The sequence below is a fragment of the Stenella coeruleoalba genome, assembly GCF_951394435.1.
Source record: "Stenella coeruleoalba genome assembly, chromosome: 4".
NCBI classification, from domain to species: domain Eukaryota; kingdom Metazoa; phylum Chordata; class Mammalia; order Artiodactyla; family Delphinidae; genus Stenella; species Stenella coeruleoalba.
Window position 1 is genome coordinate 13,122,916 of NC_137149.1, and position 25,497 is coordinate 13,148,412.

Below are 25,497 nucleotides of genomic sequence, written 5' to 3' on the forward strand. Positions count from 1 at the left end.
GGTCTTTTGCCTAAGAGAAGTTAGAGAAGACTTCAAATGAGATTTTTGAGGTTAGTCTTTAAGATTGTTGAGGAATTTATCAGAAAAAGCAGAAGAAGGCTAGTCAAGTCAAACATGTGAAAAAAATAGGCAAGGCTGTGTTTCAGAATCAGGGAGTTAGTAGTCTGTTATACCAGGAATATAAATTACATGAGGGGAATTAGCAAGAGATGAGACTCTTTGAAGCCAGATGATGACTAACTATATGCCACACTGAGGAGTGTTGATTATATTCCCAAAGAAGTGGGGAATCCAGAAATCATTAATAAACAAGAATTTTATCATCAGTGGGCTTCCCTGGTGGCACAGTGGTTAAGAATCCACCTTCCAATGCAGGGGACACAGGTTTGAGCCCTTGTCCAAGAAGATCCCACATGCTATGGAGCAACTAAGCCCATGAGCTACAGCTGCTCAGCCTGCACTCTAGAGCCCATGAGCCACAACTACGGAGCCCGCGTGCCTAGAGCCCATGCTCCGCAACAAGAGAAGCCACCGCAATGAGAAGCCCGTGCACTGCAATGAAGAGTAGCCTCCATTCACTGCAACTAGAGAAAGCCCGCGTGTAGCAGTGAAGTCCCATCGCAGCCAAAAAATAAATAAATTTTTTTTAAAAAAAGAATTTTTTTATCATCAGATAACTTTTTTTTTTTTTTTTTTTTTGCAGATAGGATGCATTATAGAGGATGAATTAAAGAGGATACCAGCAGTAAAGAGATCAGTTTGGAATCTATTGGAATAATCCTGGGAAATAATGATGAGGCCAGTGGTTGGGCCATGGAAGTGGAAATGGATTACACAACTGAGGGACAATTTAGAAGTAGAATCGTTAGGCAGATTAGATAGAAATCAGAAAACCATCTACTATAGAGTTTTTGTTTGGGCAGATTATCTTCTCCACTTCCCTGTTGTTTGAGATGAGACCACTGAGACAGTCTTGTGGTCAAGTGAATTGCATTAAGCTATATCACTGGTTAGTGACAGAACTGGGTTCCTGACGCTAGGATTCTCCCATATTGCACCTCAGTCCCACTGTGGCTCTAACAATTTTTTTCTTTAATCATGCTCTGATCTTACATTTGTTTACACTTAACAGTGTGCTTTAATGTACATTATCTATTTTGAGGTTTTCAGCAACCCCATGACATAAGTAGAATAAGCATTATTATCCTCTTTCTCAAGGCAAGAAAGCCAAGTCAGAGTGGGTGCTATGCTTATTCAGAAGTTGCTCAGTTTTGTCATTACTATATAAAATCTTACTCCTTAAGTTTTTCTTTTTAGGATATATGGAATTTTATAACTGGTAGATTTGTTGATTGATTCATGTAGTAGATGCACTCCTGAAATTGTCTCTAAGCTTAGATTTTACATGCATTCGTGTAAGGTGGTTTTGGAGTTGTTTTTGTTTTTGTTTTGTCATTTGGTGAATCATTTTGCAAGTAGAAAAAATGTATGTCTAATAAACTCAGATTTTTATAAATTGGATTCATTTAAAGCAAAGCATATTCTTAAGTGCTTAATCTTATGAAATATTATTGGTATCACTTTTTCTGGTAGACAGTATATCATAGAGGATTTGGTTTAAATACCAATTTCATTCTTGTTTGTGAATCCTTGGGCAAGTTGGCAAACCTGTCACCCTCACTCTCTTGACTTCAGTTTGATATAATAATAGTACTTATTTACAGGTATTGTGTTAAGTGAAACGATGTCTACAAAGCATTTAGGACAGTTCCTGGAACCTAATAACTACCTGATACATTTTAGCTATTAGATTTTTATTTCCTGTTGTTTTTATGCTAACCAATTATGGAATTATAAATATTGTTAGAGTCAAAAGTAGTGAAGTAACATTTGCTGTGAGTTTTGCATCAAATAATTTCTTTAGGTTCAACAGCACTAATATGATTTATATTTATAATACATACATAAAATATAATTAGGAAACAAGTATGGGCAGTTCCTACACTAAAGTACCTTCCTTCCTAAAACTGTGTGTTTTTTTCCCCATAATCCACATGTTCTGTATTTACACGTAGTATTTAATTGGTATAATATTAAAACTCTTTTTTTCTGTTTCAGAAAGTCTTATTTTTTATTCTAAAATCTTTTTCTATGGGGAGTCAAGAAGATATTGAAACTTATTGATAGTATTAGAACATTCAAAAACTTGTCCTTTTTGTCCTTTGCAGCTTCAGTCTCAGAAGAAAGTAAATATTAGACCATCTTGTGGGAAATGTTTCAGTTCATTATGTTAAGTGATTATATAATACTTCTGGTGTTTAAGGAATGATCAAGGTGTTGAAACTTAGGTTCATTTTCATAGAAAGGCCAATCAGCGATATTTCACTAACTCTGTTCAGGAAATTATAGACATAACTATATTCTGCTTAATGCACTTACATTCTTGTTAGGTAATTTATCAAGCTGATAAAGTTCTTCATGAAATCTATTGAATTATTTGAGTATAAAGTGTAATTTATCCAAATAAAGTATTAATGATTCCTACTTTGTACTCATCCCTGCAGCTATATTTTTTCTTCTTCACACTCTTCGACATAAAGGGATCTTTCAGTATTTATCCCTTACATTCATTTTTAGGTGTATCGTGGTTGGTACTGATTTTACTAAATTTAGATTTCTAATTTTAAAAATTTGTATGGTCTATGAAAACAGTGTTTGTTGATTTACTTTGTACTTTAGGCAAGCCAAGTTAGATCTGAGAGTTGCAGCAGCAAAAGTGGAAGAGTTAACTAAAGTGACGGAAGATCTTCAAGGACAGATGCAAAAGAAGGTATCTTCCTTTTTCTAAGACAACTGGATGCAGATGTCTGTAGCTTTGTTTTCTATGTATTTTATTGTTGATCTGTTTTGGATTAGGTGTTAAAGAGGATTGCTGGAAAATTAATCATTTTATTGTCCTCAAAATATGAAATATGAAATTAGGAAGCTAAATTGTAACATTGAAAATAACTTTATTTCTATTCACTATACCCTAAGTCAATAAACATCACAATATCATAATCATCCCTAAACACATCATGACTGAAATGCATGTTAATGTAAGATCAAGTTTTAGTTAGTTGGTTATATGTAGATGGAAAAGGAGTATTTAGTACTACATTTTGTTTAATACTACATTTTGTGTTATTGGCATAAAAGACTGGTTCTTTTTACATGTAATGGGGAAGTTTCAAGAAGGTGTCAAGGAAAGGTCAGGCTTTAGATTTAGATGAATCTAATTATTAAAGCTGGAAATTACAGGGGAATCTGTAAGAGCAACAAAGCCACAAAGAGGATGAGCCCTACCTCTGCCCAAGTCTTGACGGATCCTCAAATTATGCAGGCACAGTGAGTTCCCTGGGAGCCTAGTTAGAAGAGCAACAGTGGAAAGAAATAAGAACTCATCACAGATGCCAGCTGCTGTACACTGTAGGGGACACACTTCAGAGTTTGAGTCTAGGTAAGATAATTGCCTAACTGAACAAAAAAAGCTAATAAGCTTCGAAAAAACAAAACAGAATCCAGAGAAACTGTGATTCGTTATCTTTATTATCCAGTTTTCAATCAAAACTTACTAGACACTAAAGTATGCTTGGTGGGGGAGGGGGAGGAAGAAGAAGTTGATAGAAACTCATTTTCGTTGAGTTTGGATTTAGCTGTTGGATTTAGCGGGCAAAGAAAGGCTTCAAATAAGCTATTATAAACATGTTCATGGAATTAAAGAAAATCTATTTTTAAATTAGAGTAAAATAAGATTTTAGTGAAGGAATGGATAGAGAATGTTTAATTGAGAACTAGAAAATAATTTTAAAAATAGAAATTCTAGAGTTTAAAAGTACAGCAACCCAAATAAAAATTTCATTAGATGGGCTCAAAAATTAATTGGAATGAGCAGAAGAAATAATCAGTGAACTTTAAAACAGATCAATAGAAATTTTCCTGTTCAAAGAATAGAGTTTAAAAGATGAAAGAAAAATGAACAGGACCTCAGAGATCTGTGGGACAATATGAAGCAAGCCAATCGAAGTGTAATTGGAATTGCAGAAGTAGGGGGCAGAAAAGATGTTTAAAGAAATAATGACTGAAAACTTCCAAAATTTGGTGGAAAACATTAGCAAATCCAAGAAACTCAGTGAACCCTTAGTACAATAAACACAAAGAAAATCACTTTAAACACATCATGACAACACTGACAGCCAATTATAAAGAGAAAACTTGAAAGCAGCAACAGAAAAATGATATGAACAGGGAACAGAGATAAGAATAAAGGCTGACCTCTCATCAAAAAATTGTAAGCAGAAAACACTGAAGCAATATATTTGAAGTGCTGACGGAAAAAAATGCTCATTAAGAATTCTGTGTCCAGGGACTTCCCTGGTGGCGCAGTGGTCAAGAACCCGCCTGCCAGTGGAGGGGACACGGGTTCAATCTTTGGTCCAGGAAGATCCCACATGCTGCAGAGCAACTCAGCCCGTGTGCCACAACTACTGAGCCTGTGCTCTAGAGCCCGTGAGCCACAACTACTGAGCCCACGCCCTGGAGCCCACGCGCCACAACTACTGAGCCCACACGCCACCACTGCTGAAGCCTGCGTGCTCCAGGGCCTGAGGGCCACAACCACTGAGCCCATGCTCTGCAATTGCTGAAACCCACGTGCCTAGAGCCTGTGCTTCACAACAAGAGAAGCCACCACAATGAGAAGCCCGTGCACTGCAACAAAGAGTAGCCCCTGCTCACTGCAACTGGAGAAGGCCTGCGTGCAGCAACGAAGATCCAACGCAGCCAAAGATAGATAGATAGATAGATAGATAGATAGATAAATAATCGTATGTCCAGTGGAACTGTACTTCAAAAATGAAGGCAAAATAAAGGCATTTTCAGGTAAAGAAAAACTGGGAAATTTTGTCACTTAGTAGAGCTGTCCTTCAAACACTGTTGAAGGAAATTCTTTAGACTGAAAGGAAATGACACCAGGTGACAACTCAGATATAGGAAGAAATTAAGAGCAACAGGAGTTGTAAATATGAAATAATACATGTACATAATTTATGTTTTCTTTTCTCTTGTCAATACCTTAAAAGACTTGACTGGATTTATAAAGTATGCACATACACTATATGACAACAAAGGCACTAAAACCTAGGATGTTTCATGGTAATAAATCCACTGTAGCAAGGTTTTTTTGAGATGATACAAATAAAACCTAATAATTTATTTTAAAGCGTCACTGTTTAAAGTAGAAATATCCTATGATTATAACAGAATGCGGTATAACCTAGCTAAGAGAACATATTCTGAGGGCAAATTATCTGCAACAAATCCCTGCATTGTTTTTTTAGACTTGCTCTATAGAAATAGTTGGAATATTGATAGAAATCCATATGCAGTGACTGTTTTGATTATTGTTTTACTAATACAGAATTGATAGTGAGGTTCTCCTCCCCCTTTTTTAGTATATTTATGGTTTGTTTCCAAAGTGATATTGCTTTAAACTTACATATGAAATTCTAGCAATATAATAACTTTACAGAGTGAACTGTTTTCTTTATGCTGTTTAATGATGTATTGAATTTTTACAAACTTAAAGTAAGCATCCAGTTTCTTTATTTTCTAGGAGGAGGATATGGTGTCTGCCCAAGGAAGAGAGGAAGCATCAGATAGGCGCTTACAGCAATTACAATCTAGTATAAAACAATCAGAAACAAGGTAAACTGCTAAATACATCTAGCTTTGTCTATAAGCTTCAAAAGTTATTCCACATTAGAGTTTGTTTATGATTTATGATATCGTCTAGAATATATATTTTATAAATGCTAAACAAACTATAATCATAGGTTTAAAATCTGGTTTGCTGGACATTGTTTATTAAAAAATCATATTCAAAAGATTGAACATGTGTTTTGAACATATATTGAAATATCATTTTTGTCTTTGCCTTTTCTCAAAAACAGTAATAGTCAAGTTTAGTTAATCCCAAAATCAGAAATGTTCTTTTCATCTTAAAGCAGAAAAAAAAATAGCGAAGTTAGGTAAAAATTATATAGAAAAATCATTTCTTACTGAGAAATACTTGAGAAATCATTATAGATGTTTTTCCTGGAGTCTTATGGAACAAAAATTTTCAGTTACCTTTGAAGGTCTGAGCTACTTTTTAAATATATTCTGTAACTTTGTCATTAATTGCTGTCTTAATGCAGATGTTCATTCTAGAATCTTTTGTTGTTGTTTTCTAGCCCTTGTTTGATATTCCCTTAAGGAACTTGAAAATTGTCATTTGTAATCTATTAAAGATACAGTGACTACAGCACATAAAATCATATTATGGTTTATAGCTGAAAAATCTACTCTGTATGATTGGAATCTGTTACACTCAGAAATAGTCTACTGATCTGAGGACATCAAAAATTGAGATCTCAGTTCTAGTCACAGATCCATGGCTAATACTGTTTGTTCAGAAAAAAATTAGTGTCTTTGAGCTTCTGTTTCTTGTTCTCAAAAATGCTAATAAAACTAATTTCTTTGCTCATAGTGGGTTCAGAACTAATTGATTTTAACTGCTAACTTGAGATTCTGATGGAAGATGTTCTAATTTTTAAGTGCTAGGGTTTTTGGGGTTTTGTTTTGCATTTTTCTAAACTTTTCAACAGTTGAATGATATTTGACTGCTTTCTTGAACTTTTTTGTTAACCTTAGAGAAAAGTCTGTGGTTGTAGTTTTTTCATTTGTTATTTTAGTAGCATTATGTGCTATGAAAATAAATGCTAGAGACTTGAAGTAGTGAAATCTGAATATGTAAATTTCAGTTCCTTTGATTCTGATAGTATTTCATAAGGAATCAAGTTGTTCATAGATGCTTTAAGTTGTCTTTCTAGTACTGAAGACTCTGAGATTTTTGTTGTTTTTTCTTCTGCTTTTAATATAAAGTTATAACCTAACTGAAAGCTTCCTAAAAAGAGATTACTGCATACGTAAGAAAATCTAAGGATATTTTTTAAAGTTCAGTATTCAGCTAGCTGCCTTTGAGAAGAAAATTTTTACGTTGGCTGTCTTTTGGAGCTATTAAATTAATGTTGTTTCTATTATGATTAAAAAAAAGTTATATTTTAAAGTTAAAAAAACTCTTGTATTTTTATATAAGAGAAAGCAGAACTATTAGTGTAGTTGATATGTGTCTATAAGCAATGTTCAGCCAGTGTTTTAAGTGTGAATATATCCTGTTTAATGGAACTACCAGCTATGGAAAAACTATGTTTTTAATGGTCATCTTTGTTGCATAAACTCAAAGACACTTTGGCCTCCGTAAATACTTACTATTTGAGTTATTAAAATTATATTTATTATTTATAAAATTATTATTTGTGATCCTTTCAAATGCCACAAACACCTAGGAAGCATAAATCATTTTCTCCCATCTTCCAAAAAAAGGCCTCTGCCTCCCTGCTTTTTAGATGATTCACGGGTACTGGGAATTATCTCCAGGGAACGCCAGTTCTCTGGGAAAGACTGCTGATTTGTATATTCTCTGTTGAATAAGGTCGGAGTGAAATGAATAGAATTGCTTTAAACTACCTCTTCATATTTTTGTAATTTGGTGTTTCTTTCAAAGTAAGAATATGCCAATAAGACTAAGAATTCGAACCATTGTTCTTTCCTTGTTGTGATTTGTTGTCTCCACCTCCCCCGCTCCCATTTTAAGGGATACCATTCTCCCTCAGCTTCCTGAGTACACATGGAAGGTACATTTTTTTAGACATTGTTTAGAAATATCTTTATTCTACCTTTAAAGGTGATAGTTTGGGTGAGTAATGAATCCTAGGTTGGAAATCCTAGGTTTTAAATCATTTTTCCTTAAAATGTTGACATTTTCCTCATATTATCTAGCTTCCAGCTGCAGAAAAAAAAATTCCTGTGTCATTCGAAATTCCTGCTTTGTGTGTTTGACCTGTTACCCCACCCCCATGGACCCCGTCCCAGAGACTTGCGGGATCATCCACCCACGACCTCCACAGTTAATATTCTACAATTGCAGATGTGCACATTTAGTAAGAATTCGTCTTCACTCATTTTACTGGGGACATTTCAATATAGAAATTCATGTTCTTCACTTCTGGCAATATTTTCGGGATTTTCTGTTGAATAATTTTTTTCTCTGTTTTTTCATTTTTTCTTTTAACATAATATTAGCTGGATATTGGATCTAATGGATTGATTCCCTAATTTTCCTGTTTTTTCTCTCCCATTTTCCATTTCTTCATTTATTTTCTCCTTTCTTGGGGGTTCCTTTAAATTTTCTTATAACTAACCATTTGTTGAATATTTTATTTTAGCTATCATAAATTTTTTAAAGAGCCATTTCTTATCCTCTGAATGTTTCTTTTTCTATAGTATCTTAGTATAAATATTATATCATCTCTTAGTGAAATATATTAAAATATTTTTAAGGTTTTATTCTGCCATCTGCATTGTCTCTGATTTCTCTAACATTCCTTTGTTCTTTGTGCCTGTCTTCCTTCCAAAGGCTTGATGATCCTTTCTATCCATTGATATTTAAAAATAAGACACCAAAGTGCCTGTTTCACCAGCACATATACTAAAAATTGGAATATACAAAGAAAATTAGCATGACCCACACTCAAATCCATGAAACGTTCCATGTTTTTAAAAATCAAATTCACAGATACAGAGAACAGATTGATGGTTGCCAGAGGCAGGGAGTGGGGAGGGGTGGGTGAAATAGATGAAGGTGGTCAAAAGGTGCACACTTCCAGTTAAAAAAGAAATGAATCACGGGGATGTAATATACAGCATGGTGACTATAGTTAATAATACAGTATTATATATTTGAAAGTTGCTAAGAGAATAGATCTTAAAAGTTCTCATCACAAGAAAAAATATTGTAATTGTATATATGTGGTGATATCAACTTGACTTATTGTGGTGATTATTTCAAAATATATGCAAATACTGAATTATTATGTTTACACCTGAAACTAATAAACAGTTTTCCCTCAGTATCCACTGGGTTTTGGATCCAAGACCCCTGTGGATACCAAAATCCATGGATGTTCAAGTCCCTTATATAAAATGATACAGTGTTTGTCTATAACCTATGCACATCCTCCTGTATACTTTTTTTTTTTTTTTTGGCGGTACGCGGGCCTCTCACTGTTGTGGCCTCTCCCATTGTGGAGCACAGGCTCCGGACACGCAGGCTCAGCGGCCATGGCTCACGGGCCCAGCCGCTCCACGACATGTGGGATCTTCCCAGACCGGGGCACGAACCTGTGTCCCCTGCATCAGCAGGCGGACTCTCAACCACTGCGCCTCCAGGGAAGCCCCTCCTCCTGTATACTTTAAATCATGTCTAGATTACTTACTAATACAATATAAATGCTATGTAAATAGTTGCCGGTGCACAGCAAATTAAAGTTTTACTTTTCAGAAATTTTTTTTTAATATTTTCATTCTAGTTGATTGAATCCTGTAATGTGGAAACCACAGATATGGGGATTGACTGTAATGTTGTATGTCAATTATATCTCAATTTTTTTAAAAAGTAAGATACCAAAAAGTAGATAGGTAGGTAGGTAGGTATGTATAGGTGGGCTTATAGTCTGGCAGACTAACTATATTATGTTTAGGCAGTGAGCTGGCTTTTTCCTTGAGCAGTCCCCAGATATCAGAATCTGAGGGTGCTCTTTCTTGAGCCAATTTCTCCAGAGTAGGATCCATCAGTCTTTTGACGTGGGCTGGGAATGGAAGTGCACAAGCCTGAGTGTATTCCAAAACCTGAAGAAAGAGTCTGGCAGGTGATAATGTTCAATACGCAAACTTTCCTTCAGTACCCTGGGTTTTGTTATGTTTTCTCACCACCAACTTAACTTGAAATGACAGCGCCTTGCTAGATAGTTATAGATAGATACATAGATCTGAATCGTAATTTAGGTGGAAGTTTCTTTTTTTTTCCCTCATTGGGGTATAGTTGCTTTACAATGTTGTGTTAGTTTCTGCTATACGAATTAGCTATATGTATACATATATTCCCTCTCTCTTGGACCTCCCTCCCACCCCATCCCCAATCCCACCCATCTAGGTCACCACAGAGCACCAAGCTGAGCTCCCTGCACCATACAGCAGGTTCCCACTAATTATCTGTTTTACACATAGTAGTGTATATATGTCAATCCCAATCTCCCAGTTCATCCATCCCCCCCCTTCCCCCCACCATATCCACACGTCCATTCTCTACATCTGCGTCTCTATTCCTGCCCTGCAAATAGGTTCATCTGTACCATTTTCTGGATTCCACATGTAGGAGTTAATATACGATATTTATGTTTTCTCTTTCTTACTTAATTCACTCTGTATGACAGACTCTAGGTCCATCCACATCTCTCCAAATGACCCAGTTTTGTTCCTTTTTATGACTAATATTCCATTGTATATATATGTACCACATCTTCTTTATCCATTCATCCATCGATGGACATTTAGGTTGTTTCCATGACCTGGCTTTTGTAAATAGTGTTGCAGTGAACATTGGGGTGCATGTGCCTTTTTGAATTATGGTTTTCTCAGGGTATATGCCCAGTAGTGGGACTGCTGGGTCATATGGTAGTTCTAGTTTTGGTTTTTTAAGGAACCTCCATACTGTTTTCCACAGTGGTTGTATTAATTTACATTCCCACCAACAGTGCAAGAGGGTTCCTTCCCTTTTCTCCACTCCCTCTCCAGCCTGTATTGTATGTAGATTTTTTGATGATGGCCATTCTGACTGGTGTGAGGTGATACCTCATTGTAGTTTTGATCTGCATTTCTCTAATAATTAGTGATGTTGAGCATTTTTTCATGTGCCTCTTGGCTACCTGTATGTCTTCTTTGGAGAAATGTCTGTTTAGGTCTTCTGCCCATTTTTTGATTGGGTTGTTTGTTTTTTTGATATTGAGCTGCATGAGTTATTTGTATGTTTTGGAGATTAATCCCTTGTCAGCTGCTTCATTTGCAAATATTGTCTCCCATTCTGAGGGTTGTCTTTTCATCTCGTTTATGCTTTTCTTTGCTGTGCAAAAGCTTTTAAGTTTCATTAGGTCCCATTTGTTTATTTTTGTTTTTATTTTCATTACTCTAGGAGGTAGGTGAAAAAAGATCTTGCTGTGATTTATGTCAAAGAATGTTCTTCCCTGTTTTCCTGTGAGCGTTTTATAGTGTCTGGTCTTACATTTAGGTCTTTATTTCATTTTGAGTTTATTTTTGTGTGTGGTGTTAGGGAGTGTTCTAGTTTTATTCTTTTACATGTGACTGTCCAGTTTCCCAGCACCGCTTATTGAAGAGGCTGTCTTTTCTCCATTGTATATTCTTGCCTCCTTTGTCATAGATTGGTCGACCATAGGTGCGTGCGTTTATCTCTGGGCTTTCTATCCTGTTCCATTGATCTATATTTCTGTTTTTGTGCCAGTACCATACTGTTTTGAGTACTGTAGCTTTGTATAGCTTTGTGTAGCTTCAGGCTTCAGTATAGCCTGAAGTCAGGGAGCCTGATTCCTCCAGCTCTGTTTTTCTTTCTCAAGTTTGCTTTGGCTATTTGGGGTCTTTTGTGTTTCCATACAAATTGTAAAATTTTTTGTTCTAGTTCAGTGAAAAATGCTATTGGTAATTTGATAGGGATTGCATTGAATCTGTAGATTGCTTTGGGTGGTATAGTCATTTTCACACTGTTGATTCTTCCAATCCAAGAACATGGTATATCTCTCCATCTGTTTATGTCATCTTTGCTTTCTTTCATCAGTATCCTATAGTTTTCTGAGTAAATGTCTTTTACCTCCTTAGATAGGTTTATTCCTAGGTATTTTATTTTTTTTGTTGTTGCAATGGTAAATGGGACTGTTTCCTTAATTTCTCTTTCAGATTTTTATTCATTAGTGTATAGGAATGCAAGAGATTTCTGTGCATTAATTTTGTCTCCTGCAACTTCACCAAATTCGTCTATTAGCTCTAGTTGTTTTCTGGTGGCATCTTTAGGATTTTCTATCTATAGTATCATGTCATCTGCAGACAGTGACATTTTTAATTCTTCTTTTCCAATTTGGATTCCTTTTATTTCTTTTCCTTCTCTGATTGCCGTGGCTAGGAGTTCCAAGACTGCATTGAATAATAGTGGTGAGAGTGGACATCCTTAGGTGGAAGTTTCTATTTGGCAGTATAGCATATTTGTTAAGAACACTGACTCTGGACCCAAACTGACTGAGTTCAAACTCCAGTTTCACCAGTAACTAGATCAATAACCTTGGGCACATTGCTTACCCTTTTTGTTCTTCCGTTTCTCTATCTATAAAATAAATATAATGATTTAACCTACCTCATAATTTATATGATATAATCTCATATCCTACCTCATAGGCTAATGCTATAACCTATTTCATAGCATCATTGAAGATATTGAAGATTATGTTTTCTTTAACATATGTAAAGTACCTAGCACAAAGAATGTTCTTACAGGTGTTTGTTATTATCATTGTTGTTACTATTATTATAGAGCGGGAATTTGGCCCAATTTTAGTAAGTTGAAAGAAAGGATTCATATAAGATTTGGCTGTAGAGGATATAGAAGTGCTTTATGAGAATAATAACAGGTGTAATATGTCTTTTATGTTATAAAATTATGGAAACCTTTAAATTATGAAGCTGATGATCTGAATCTACTTTCCTATAACTCCACCCCTAACACCAGCGTGACTTTTCAGAGCCACATGGTTGCTGTGGCTGATGGACTGTTAAATACATGTAAATCCTTTAGTTGCAAGGCTTTTTCTGACATGTGTGGGTGTGAAGCCTGGAGGTGAGTGTCAGAGTGCCTTGACTGAAGATTGGAATTCACAGAGTCCTAAACAAAGCTTGCCCTGTTGAGACACATGGACTCTTGGGAGATGAAGATGGCATAAACCCTTCATGAGTCCACCTCCTCTGCCTGGCCCCCAAGAGGCCATGGTGAAGTGAATGGGTGAACTGTGCTAGAAAGTGCCAGATGTCCTGTACCTCTGTGGGAGAGGTAGAGATTGCTTCATCTTCTACCACAGTGCTTTAACCAAAGTAACATGGAGTGAAGCATGTCATGTATGTAAATCATTACAGTATGAGAGGACTGTATTCCATTAAAAAGCAGAGACCTGCAGATTTTGATTAAAGCCTAGTAATGTGTTATTTTAGAAAATACCTTAAAGGGTAAATGAACTAGAACAAAGGTATCAAGAAAGGAAAGATGAAGATTTGTTTTCAATTTAAAATAAAGGTGTTAGTGGAGAATATTAACAACTGTAAACAAAAGGAAAGCAGGAATGACAATATTAATATTACATAAGGTAGGGTTTAATGGGAAAAACAGAAAATAGAATAAAGAGGGACCTTATATAATGAAAAAATAAATCACCATTTTGAAAGAGGTACAACATTAATAAACCTAAATATGGCAAATAATAGGACAGCTAAATGTGTGATGGAAAAGCTGGGAAATGCAAGGGTGACAATGAAAATACAGTTACGTTCATTATGGCTTCTCATGCCACCACTTAGAAAAGAAATGCCTGAAAAAAACCAAAGAAACATATGTAATGCAAGGGAAGAACTGTCTTACCAGAACATATCAGAACATATTGTAAAGCCACTATAATCAAGTTAATATGACTTGGGCCTAGACTAGACAAATAGATCAGTGAATCATGACAATTGATAAGTAAATCATGATATTTTCACATTTTAGATATAAGGGTTTATTTCAATTCATCAGTTACTAATGGTACTCATACAACTGGCTATCAATCTGGAAGAAATTTAAATTGGACTCCTGTCTTATAGCACATTCAGAAGTAAATTCCAGATTGATTAAAGATTTACAGGTAAAAATATTAAAGTCATAACATTTTTTTGAGGAAATCTAGGAGCTTACATTAACCATCTGTGGATAAACGAGATCATCTTTATAAAAACTGAAATCCCAGATGTTGAAAAAAATAGTCAAATTTAGCTGTATTCAAGTGAGCATTTTTAGTGTAATAAAGATTTCCTAAATAGAGTCAATAGGCCACAACAAAAAAGTAGATTTGGGAAAAGCTATTTGCAGCATACAGAACAGACTGAGGGTTAAATATCTTAATATTCAAAAAGTTCTTATAAAGGGACAAGCAAAATTAATAAGCCATCAGGGAAAAGTAGGCAAAGGATATGAGGAGGAAATTGAAAGACAATTCACATAGCTAGCAAACTTTTAAAATATGCCTGAACTCTCCAGTAATTAGGGAGATACAAATTAACAGTAAATACAAATTAACAGTGAGGAGAAGTTGCATCCGTCAGACTAGGAAAGGAAAGAGCTTCTGGATGTATTTCTTGAAGGGATTTTTACAAGGTGTTATTGAATAAAAAAAGCAAGTGCAGAAAAGGGTATATACTATGATCTTAATTTTTATAACACGAAAAATTGTGTTTAAAAACCTGTGGATTGATGTGTATATACTGTGTATGTATATTTATGTGTATATGTGTGTGTATATAAGAATCATATGATTTTGTGAACATGGAGAAAAATATTCAAAGATATACATTAGTAAGTTAACATGGGTTACCTGGGTAGAGAGTAGTAAAGGGGAACCAAGTAAAAAACTAAAAGACAAAAAGACCATATAAATAGAAAGAACAGCTTATTCTTTAAGCGTTTGCTTTATAACACTGTCATGTAACTGTATAAGACAGTATGAGTTAACATAAGTAGGAAAGTGTAGAAAATGTAACATAATCAGAGTCATAATATCTAGGCTCAGTCTAAGCCCCACTGCTCATTATTCATATGACCTTAATTAAATGTTTAAAATGTTTAAGCTCTCTGGGTCTGTTTGTTATTCTTTTAAATGGAAATAATGAAACCTACTTTATAGAACTTTTGTGTGAATCAAATGAGAAGATACATGTGAAAGTAACTGTAATAATGCCTGTCCTGTAATAGATACTCTGTAAATCTCCTGTCTCCCTCCTTTTTAGAAATATTTAACTTTCTCAACGTTACTATTAATTTTTAGGTTATGTGTGACAATCCAAGAAGCTACCCAATTAAGAGCAGAAAAAATACATTTGGAAAAACAGACCAGAGACTTACAAGCAAAGTGCTATGAATTAGAAAATGAGAAATACGAAGCTATTGTAAGAGCCAGAAATAGCATGCAACTCCTGGAAGAAGCTAACCTTCAAAAAAATCGGGTAAGAAAACTAGTAACCATGTTTATAAATAATAATAAATAGATAATAAATAAAATAATGAAATACTGAACATTCCCCCGTATGACCTGATAGTAAGGGACTCAGTAACTACAGAATTAATGCATAAAAATGAAATTGCTCACCATTAATAGGCATACTATTGATACATTCTTGATGTTAAGAGTTAACATCATAAAATATGATAAAATGTCAACCGTCTCCTAAAACTTTCATTAGATGTTTTTTATGTCGCCAGTCCTTGTGTAACTAATCTTCATCCCCTGTAGTCTTATACTTTAAAAAAAAAAATCTGTTAAAGTACTTACCGCAGTATGTATACTCTGTATTTTAGTCACTTGAATCAGGTGAATCTTATTAATCTTCATTTCGCCTTCATTACTTACACAATTACTCTAATAGAGCAGAAGCTTAATTGACAGGAATTAAATTAACTATAAAGATTTATTAACCCAAGCCTTCATGTCACTGCTCCTTTTTTTTTAACCCTCTAATAATTGTGATTACTATGCTACCACATATCACATCTTTTACCACTTTCATTTAATGGTATTTAGTTTATAGAAGTCACAAAATAGGTTTGCTTTTTTTTTTTACATCTTTATTGGAGTATAATTGCTTTACAATGGTGTGTTACTTTCTGCTTTATAACAAAGTGAATCAGTTATACATATACATATGTTCCCATATCCCTTCCCTCTTGCGTCTCCCACCCTCCCTATCCCACTCCTCTAGGTGGTCACAAAGCACCGAGCTGATATCCCTGTGCTATGCGGCTGCTTCCCACTACCTGTCAATTTTACGTTTGGTAGTGTATGTATGTCCGTGCCACTCTCTCACTTTGTCACAGCTTACCCTTCCCCCTCCATATCCTCAAGTCCATTCTCTAGTAGGTCTGTGTCTTTATTCCTGTCTTACCCCTAGGTTCTTCAGGACATTTTTTTTTCTTAAGTTCCATGTATATGTGTTAGCATACAGTATTTGTCTTTCTCTTTCTGACTTACATCACTCTGTATGACAGACTCTAGGTCAATCCACCTCATTACAAATAGCTCAATTTCGTTTCTTTTTATGGCTCAGTAATATTCCATTGTATATATGTGCCACATCTTCTTTATCCATTCATCTGATGATGGACACTTAGGTTGTTTCCATCTCCTGGCTATTGTAAATAGAGCTGCAATGAACATTTTGGTACATGACTCTTTTTGAATTATGGTTTTCTCAGGGTATATGCCCAGTAGGGGGATTGCTGGGTTGTATGGTAGTTGTATTTGCAGTTTTTTAAGGAACCTCCATACTGTTCTCCATAGTGGCTGTACCAATTCACATTCCCACCAGCAGCGCAAGAGGGTTCCCTTTTCTCCACACCCTCTCCAGCATTTATTGTTTGTAGATTTTTTGATGATGGCCATTCTGACTGGTGTGAGGTGACACCTCCTTGTAGTTTTGATTTGCATTTCTCTAATGATTAGTGATGTTTTTAATGTTGCTGGCTCCCTTACGAAGCAATCATTAAATTATTATTTCATTTAATCAATATTTATTGAATTCATAGTGTATGCATAGTACTCCACTGGGACATATGGGGATTACAAAGGAAATACTTTGTTTTATTTATGTTTTCTTTCTTATATGATAGATGGTTTTCCAAGAGAACTATTAAAAACAAAACAAGCTATAAGTTGCATGGTAAGAAGCTACTAAGAAATAAAAAAGAAACAATTATCCAAATCTAAGCTGTGGGGAATGCTAAGGTGCTTTTTATACCTTTCAGATACTATTCCCTTCTGTGATCTTTTAGAATGGATGAAAGGAACAGAATACATAATATGCTTGGGAATTCCTCTAAACGCCTAAGTTAACTAGAAAAATTAAGAACAGGGCAGAATTGTGTCTCTCTCTTCTCCGAAGCCTATGAGCATTCTTAACATCAGGTCATAAAAATGAATATTTTCTGTGGAGCACAATGGACAGAGAAGGTAGTAGTAATAATACTCATCCCTGTCCCTTAAATCTTTTCATCCAAGTCTCAAATCCACAAATTGGGCTTGAACCGTAAATTGCCTGTTTATGGCTACAGTATTAAGTTCCCTCTTGACTTACTGCTTAATTACCAGAGGGTTCCCACCTTCAGTTGCTTGTTCCAAGAAGTTCTCTTAACCAATCATACAAACAGGTATGAAGCACAACCTTACCATAGTTTCTTATGAAACTTCCCTTTTCCCCATTGTCCCATTCTCCATGACAAGATTGTTATATCAAAACAGCTATTACTTCTCCCTAGCTTACCTATTTAAGTAGGAGGAAGTTTATTAAACAACAAAAACAGAGATAGGAATGTGTATGGTATCTTTGCAAGACAGTGGGATCAGAACACAGAGCTGCTTACTCTGTAATGATATTTATAAAAAAAAGAAAAAAAAGATTCATTCAAACCTAAAATTGGAGGAGTTCCAGGCTCAGGAAGATATTTGAACTAGACATGTAAACTTGGGACTTTTCAGCATATAAATGGCATTTAAAACTGCGAGATTGGATTAGACCACCAAGGGGTGGATGTGGATAGAGAAAAGGACCAAGGACTAAGACTTGGGTAGTTCAATAATAGGTTCAGGAGAAGAGGAAGAAACAGCATTGCAGACTCAAAAGGAATAATCAGTGAGTTAAGAGGAAAACCAATACTAGGGTGTGCTAAAAGCCAAGTATAGAAAGTAAAACAAAGAAAAGAAAGTAATCCATTATCTCAAGTGCTGTTTGACAGATCAATAAGATAATTATGCAAAATTGACTCTCATGGGTTAGCAGTATAGAGATCATGGACAGTGAAAGCCTGATTAGAGTGAACATAACAAAGTTTTGGAAATGTGCAAGTGCAGACTTTAGAGGAGTTTTGCTCCACAGGGAAGCAAAGAAATGGGATGTGACTGACAACAGAACTAGGCTTATAAGAGTATTTTTTAGGTGAGATGAAAATGATTGGTTGGTTAGAAATTTCATGGAGAGGAAGTAGGTGGTGTCTACAGTGATGGAGGTATGAGGTGACAAGGGACATAATTTGAATAAAACCAAATAATGGAAAGAAAGGGAAATCTAAGAGATTTTTCCAAGAATATAATATTTAGATTTGATTATTTGTTTTACATAGGGAATAAAGGAGAAAGAAAATTAAAAAATAATCCTAAATTCCCAGCCATAGAGATTAGAAGAGTGATGTTACTGGCTAAAACAAATATCAGAGGAAAAGAATAAATTTTTAGTTAGGACAAGGTCAGTGAGGAGGTTAAGGAAAATAAATATCATTCATAACTTAGGCAAGATCTCAAAGTGGAGATGTCTCAGAAGTTTCGCATAAGAGGTATGCTTTCAAGAAAGTGATTAGTGGATAGGTTTTTACCCATTTATTACATAATCTCTATTAATAACGATGTGACCTATAATAACATCAAATTATTATTTTCTGAAGGCTCTGCTTGAGGAGAAGCAAAAAGAAGAAGATATAGAGAAAATGAAAGAAACCGTTTCTCGGCTTGTGCAAGATGCTGCCATAAGAACCAGGAAGGAAGTAAGGGGGTTTTAATTATATTTAAAATTCAAAATTTTACAGAATTTCAACAGCTTAAGAGTAGATACTACCTGAGTTTTTGCCTTGTGGACCTAGGTAATTATTTGTCAGCTGATTGTATCAATTGTGCTAAATTTCATATAAAAATCATCTCATGATAGTAGCCCCTAACATTGGTGCCAGGGTGAGGTAGAGGTAGGGGGTAGGGCAAGTGGGAAAGAGAGAGATTTAGGCTAGGAAGAAGGGTCAAAAAGAAACTTAGAACATACAAGAAGCAAGAGAAGAAAACCCACTGTTATTTGCAGTATCTTAGAGTGTCTTAGGACTGGAGTACAAGAGAAATCTGCTTTAACCTCTTATTTTATTTGTAATGAAGCTGAAACCCATGAGAGGTTATTGGCTAGCTCAAAATTGTACACTAATTAAAGCCAGAACTTAGACTCAAACCTTCTCCTTGCTATACTGAGCCTAGCGTTGTTTCAGTTGCATCATGCAGATACCTATATGATTTGTGAATTGTGTTGTTATTTGCAATTCCATTATCAAGACTAAATCTTATTTTTCTGTGTTAAAGCGATGAGTTGTTTCTTAGTTTGAATTGCAAGCCTTATGAAAGTTAAAACTGTCTTGGAAATATAAGTTTGCTTTCATATAAAGAGAGAGGGAAGACATACATTTATTTGCCTTTTCCTCTGGTATGGATATGAATTAATTCATAAGTGGTGTGGTAAAGTTAAAAAGTGTAAAGTGAGTTTAGGAGGAAGAAACCACAAAAACCCATTTTAAAGATGAAAAAACTGAAAAACAGAGTAGTTAACTAACTCGCTTAGGGTTCCACCTCTAGGAAGTAGCAGAACTGGGTTGCAGATGAGCTCTACTCTCAATCACTATGAGAAACTGTTTCTCGTGAATTTTGTATTTTTTTTATTTTTAGAAATTTTCAAACCCATAGAAAGGAAAGAGCCGTATAATGAACACTTATTTACCTCTCACCCAGAAAACTCTTCGTGTCTTGCTACACCCATTCCATCTCTCTCTATGTTACATACACACTCTTCCCTTCTGCCAAACATTCAGACATAGACTGCAGGCCTCATGACACTTCATCTTGTCATCTGCTTCCCCAGAAAAAGGACATTTTGCTACACAACCACACCACAATTACCATGTCTTAAAAAACATCAACATTACTTCAATTCACACTCGAATTTCCCTAAAATATTGTTTATAGCTGTTTGGTCTTTAACATTCAGGATCCAATCCATGTTTATGCATCATTGTATTTGACTACCACGTCTCTGTAGTCTCCCTCAATTTAACCCAGTCCCCTGCCTTCCTTTGTATATGACAAAGAATCCTTTGAGGAATCCTTCAGAATATTCCACATTTGGATCCATGTGACTGTTTCGTTTTGATTAGATTCAGGTCATTTCTGGCAGAGTGATGTGTATACCTACATCCCACTTCATCACATCAGGAAGCTGTAATGTCAGTTGTACACTGGTGATGCTGAGCTTGACCACATGATTAAAGTGTTAAGACCAGATCTTTCCATTTTATACTTTATGAATAATTGGGGAAGATACTTGAAGACCATGCAGCTATCCTTTTCCACCAAAATCTTTCATCCAGTGGTTTTGTCATCCATTGATAATCCTTGTCTAAAATAAATAAATATATTGGGTAATTAGAAATTCTATTTCTGTCAATCTTTCTATACATTTATTAGTTGTTATTTTTTGGTTAGGGCTAGAGTCCTGCCCCCTTTGTTTGTTATGATGGATTCGTTTTTATTTTTTTATTTCATGATTCATTGCCATCAGTCTTCATTTTTATTCTCAATTTGTCTCTCTAGTTTTCCTGGATAAATGATATTTCTCATCTTGTACTTTCCTTGCCTCAGACCTAGAATCAGCCAGCCACTTCTTCAAAAAGCCTTGGTTGTAATTTTTAATTTGATATTTTGTCAGATAGATGGATTAGCAAAAGTAGAAATTCCTGTTTTCATTTTTACTGTAATATTTACATTAATATGCTTTCCTGCATATTCATAAAGACTATCTATGAAATTATTAACATAAGTGATTTCAAAATATATATACTATTATGATCATAAACCCTCATGTTACCTGCATCATTTCTAGATACTAAAAGAACACTTTTAAAAAACTATGTGAGAGACAGACAGACATGATTGGGCTTATAAGAACCAAAATTATTTTATTCTAGGAACCTTCATGACTTAGTTTCAGCTTGAATATTCCTTATCTATAATGGGGATAATAACTACTTCATCATGTTGTTGTGAGAATTAATGAGATAATGACACGTAAAGCACTCTGGACAGTTCATAACACATTAAATCTCAATAAATGCTAACTGTGATTGTCACTGACCTGTAAATAGGGTGGGGTGATTTTTAATATAATTTTTCATAGGAAAAGCTACATCAAATTATAACCTAAAATGGAACGGAAATGGACCCACATATAATATGCTCGGCAGGCCTTCCAAAAGATAACTCTAGTTTGATTAACTAAAGTATATAGCAGTGTTGTAAATGTTCTACAGAAGGTTTACATCATGTTTGAGAAATAATCCATTTTATAAGATGCTATAAAATTTCCAAAAACCTTTGGGTCATAAATGTGTACTGATGATATATCATCAGGATCAATATTCTTCATGGTCTTTTTAAAAACATGAGTAGGGACTTCCCTGGTGGCGCAGTGGTTAAGAATCTGCCTGCCAATGCCAGGGACACGGGTTCGAGCCTTGGTCCGGGAAGATCCCACATGCCACAGAGCAACTAAGTCGTGTGCCACAACTACTGAGCGTGAGCTCTAGAGCCCGCGAGCTACAACTACTGAAGCCCACACACCAAGAGCATGTGCTCCGCAACAAGAGAAGCCACCACAATGAGAAGACCGCACACTGCAACGAAGAGTAGCCCCCGCTCACCACAACTAGAGAAAGCCCACGCACAGCAACAAAGACCCAACACAGCCAAAGATAAATAAATAAATTTATTAAAACATGAGTAGATATTAGAAAAAAATATTGTCTTAGGAGCCACCCTGAGGAGATGTGACTAATTCTTGAAATTACTCTGTACACATAAATTCTGCTATTTCTGAAGATATTTAACTGCTAATTAAAATAAGGGTTTTTCTTATAAAGTAATGTGACACTGAAATATGATGTGTACTATAAAAATATTCTTCTGTTTATAAAACAAAAGTGCCTTAAAAGTTATTAATTACATTTTTAGTGTATATTTCAGTTTTTCTCCTGACTTGCTCTGTGGTAGCAGATCTCAAAGTATTGTTCAGGTGGTCTGCAAAATCATACCTACTTTCATAATTAGAGTAAAACAGTTTGCTTTTTTCACAGTCATTCTCTCATGACTTTGCAGGGTTGTCTTCCAGAAGTTGATGGTATGCAACAACACAACAGCTTGAACATGGAAATAGATATGAGAGTCTGGCTATCTTCTATTAAGCCATAGACATTAAGGAAATTTGCAAAAATGTAAACTAATAACACTTTTCTAAAATTTTTTTAATTTTTGGGAAATACACATATTTTCACAAAAGTGTATTTTTTGTTAACCTGTAATGACTTTAGTTATTATTTATAAAGGGATTAATAAGTAATTATTTTGAAATTTTCTGTTTTCATTTCTAATATGGTAAATTTTAATTGAAAGAGAACCCGTTATAAAGACCAAAATTTGACAAACACATTAGGAGACATCATCCTGTTCACTTACTTCCACTGTTATGATAAATTCTTGACTCTTTAATACATCGTGTGCTTATCCTTTATGCCCTAAAAGTTATAGTTTTATTTTTTATCAAAATTATTATTCTAAATGTTTTTATTGGATGTTATTTTTACTGTAGACCTAAATAATTCATAGATATCTTAATTTACAGGTTGCAAATACAAGAAAACAATATAATGTACAGATTTCTCGACTAACAGAAGAACTTTCAGCCCTTCAAATGGTATGTTAGAAAACTATACTGCTATTTTCTTCTGAATATTGTTTACTTTAAAGGCCAGGAAACATTTTTTTTAACATCTTTATTAGAGTTTAATTGCTTTACAATGTTGTGTTAGTTTCTGCTGTATAACAAAGTGAATCAGCTATACATATATCCCCATATCCCCTCCCTCTCGCGTCTCCCTCCCACCCTCCCTATCCCACCCCTCTAGGTGGTCACAAAGCACCGAGCTGATCTCCCTGTGCTGTGTGGCTGCTTCCCACTAGCTATCTATTTTACATGTGGTAGTATATATAAGTCCATGCCACTCTCTCACTTCGTCCCAGCTTACCCTTTCCCCTCCCCATGTCAAGTCCATTCTCTATGTCTGCCTCTTTATTCCTGTCCCACCCCTCGGTTCTTCAGCACCATTTATTTTTTTTTAGATTCCATATATATGTGTTAGCATACAGTATTCATTTTTCTCTTTCTGACTTACTTCACTCTGTATGACAGTCTCTAGGTCCATCCACCTCACTACAAATAACTCAATTTTGTTCCTTTTTATGGCTGAGTAATATTCCATTGTATATATGTGCCACATCCTCTTTACAGGATACATATTATTGCACATTCATTTATTCAGAAGATACCTATTAAGCCAGGAACTGTAATAGATGCTAGGAAAAGAATAAAAATCAAAGGTAAATGTGTTATCTGCAGTCTTGGAACTTATGGTCTAGTAGGAAAGATGGATGGCATTTATCACGTTTTACTATGATTACATTTTTGGGACAAAGAATGCACAGGGTGCTGTTGAAGCATCCATCTGTAGCTGATACCATATGCTGAAGTTCATCTGAGAGACCAGGAAGAAAGAAAAAGTATACATGATGGTGGGAAAGGAAAGACAGTCTTTCCAAAAGAAATGAGTACTCAAGGATGAGTAGGCAAAGAAGGGAGAGGAAAGAGTGCTTGTGTGACTAGAGGTGGAATTAAATATATAAATTTAACTTGAAGATCTGATGAAATGGAATTTAATAACCTTGTTCACAGGGGCATAAAAGTACAAGTATTTCCAGAGATTGGGAAGATATTTTCAACTTTACAGACTCTCATCTTTCCTGAATTTCCATATCACTTTTAATCTTTCTTACAAAATTTAGCAATGAATTATATCTTGTCATAAATATTATACATTGTATTATGCCTCTCTTTCTCTGTCTCCTTGTCTTCCTTCTCAGTCCCTCCCTCCCCCTCTGTCTTTCTTCATGAAAATCTTATCTTCCCAAGTAGATTGTAAGCACTTCAAGGTAGAAGAGTCTTATGTTTTCCTTTATTTTCCCCATTGCCTAATACACTATTTTGCACAGTATGTTTTCAGTAAATCCTTATTGACTTATTGATATTTAAGCACCTCTGAAAGAATGATCACATCTTTTCCACATTCTACAAACCAGTGTACATGATGAGACCTTAGTTATTGTATGTGGGTCCTGAGAGTTTTAGAACAAGAACAGTGTTACTTTTTGGTTGTTTAATGTCATTTGTTCTAACACTATAGGAACATTAAGTAAAATTAATGGGATGCAGTGTGGCCAATTAGTCATGTCTAATTGTTTGTTGTTTTTCAGTTTTACTTCCTCTTCTGTCATCTTGCTATTTCGCTTGTTCTCTTACATGGACTGATTTAACTATCAAAAGATTTACAACTTTGAAGAAGAGGGGTTTTACCCCAGTCTAGGATTATTTACTAAATTATAAACTCTGGAGGGACAAGAAATTATTTATTTCTATTTAGGAATGTGTACTAGGTAAGACCTGCAGGGATTTTAAAAATAACTCTTAGCTGTGTAAAAACCAGACCTATGTAAACTCACTTTAGAGTAAAAAGAAGACATAATTTCAGATTATTACAGAACGTGCTTCTTAGGATTTATAGTAAAAGATTTGTAACTCATAGCTAAGTGGATTTTTCTAAAGATATTAAATATTATCTGATGTCATGTTGGTTTGGTGAAAAAACTGTACTAATTGAAGTGTTTGAAATATTAAGGATTTAGAGGTATATTTGAAGAAAGACATGTTCAGCTACTTTAAAAAGCAGATTTTCTCAGGAAACTCAGACTACAGTTTGAGGCATAATAACCTAATGTTGACTATTTATTTCTCTTCTTCATTACCAATTTTACCACCTATGCACTAAACATGAAGTCAGGGAGGGAAGTTAAGCATACTTTAGCTAACCCAAAGCTAAGTTGTGCTTGCAGGAAGGATAAAGTCTTGTATTTTAGGTTAATGTGTAGATTTTTTGGATAGGTTTAAGAAAAGGCCAGAGGGAGTCTGTCTCAAGCCACATATCTCATATGCAGCATATGTTTCTCTTCAAATACTCAAGGTTTTACTTCTGCCAAGTAGCAGAGGTGTTTTGCTAATCTATAGCAAATTAGGGAGAGGATTGGTTATATGTGCCCAAATTTATACATGTAAAATGAAACATTCATTATGATCTTTTTTTTGATCCATGAATTTTTTAGAAGTCTAACTTCAAATTCCCCAATACATGGGTATTTAGACTCCTTTTTATTACTAATTTCTAATCTGGTTAAATAGAGACCACAGATCATGGTCTATATGATATTG

The 25,497-nt window shown here is 34.9% G+C and overlaps 1 protein-coding gene across 2 annotated transcripts in view; it reads left to right on the forward strand.

Annotated features, from left to right (window-relative positions):
• The window catches only part of SCLT1 (sodium channel and clathrin linker 1), a 256,303-nt gene that overhangs the window by 126,101 nt on the left and 104,705 nt on the right, over positions 1-25,497 (forward strand). For both annotated transcript variants that reach the window (XM_079919329.1, XM_079919328.1), the window contains 5 exons: positions 2,740-2,830; positions 5,654-5,745; positions 15,105-15,282; positions 18,767-18,865; positions 22,804-22,875. In XM_079919329.1, coding sequence (XP_079775455.1) covers positions 2,740-2,830; positions 5,654-5,745; positions 15,105-15,282; positions 18,767-18,865; positions 22,804-22,875 — 532 coding nt within the window. The remainder of the gene's footprint in view (positions 1-2,739; positions 2,831-5,653; positions 5,746-15,104; positions 15,283-18,766; positions 18,866-22,803; positions 22,876-25,497) is intronic.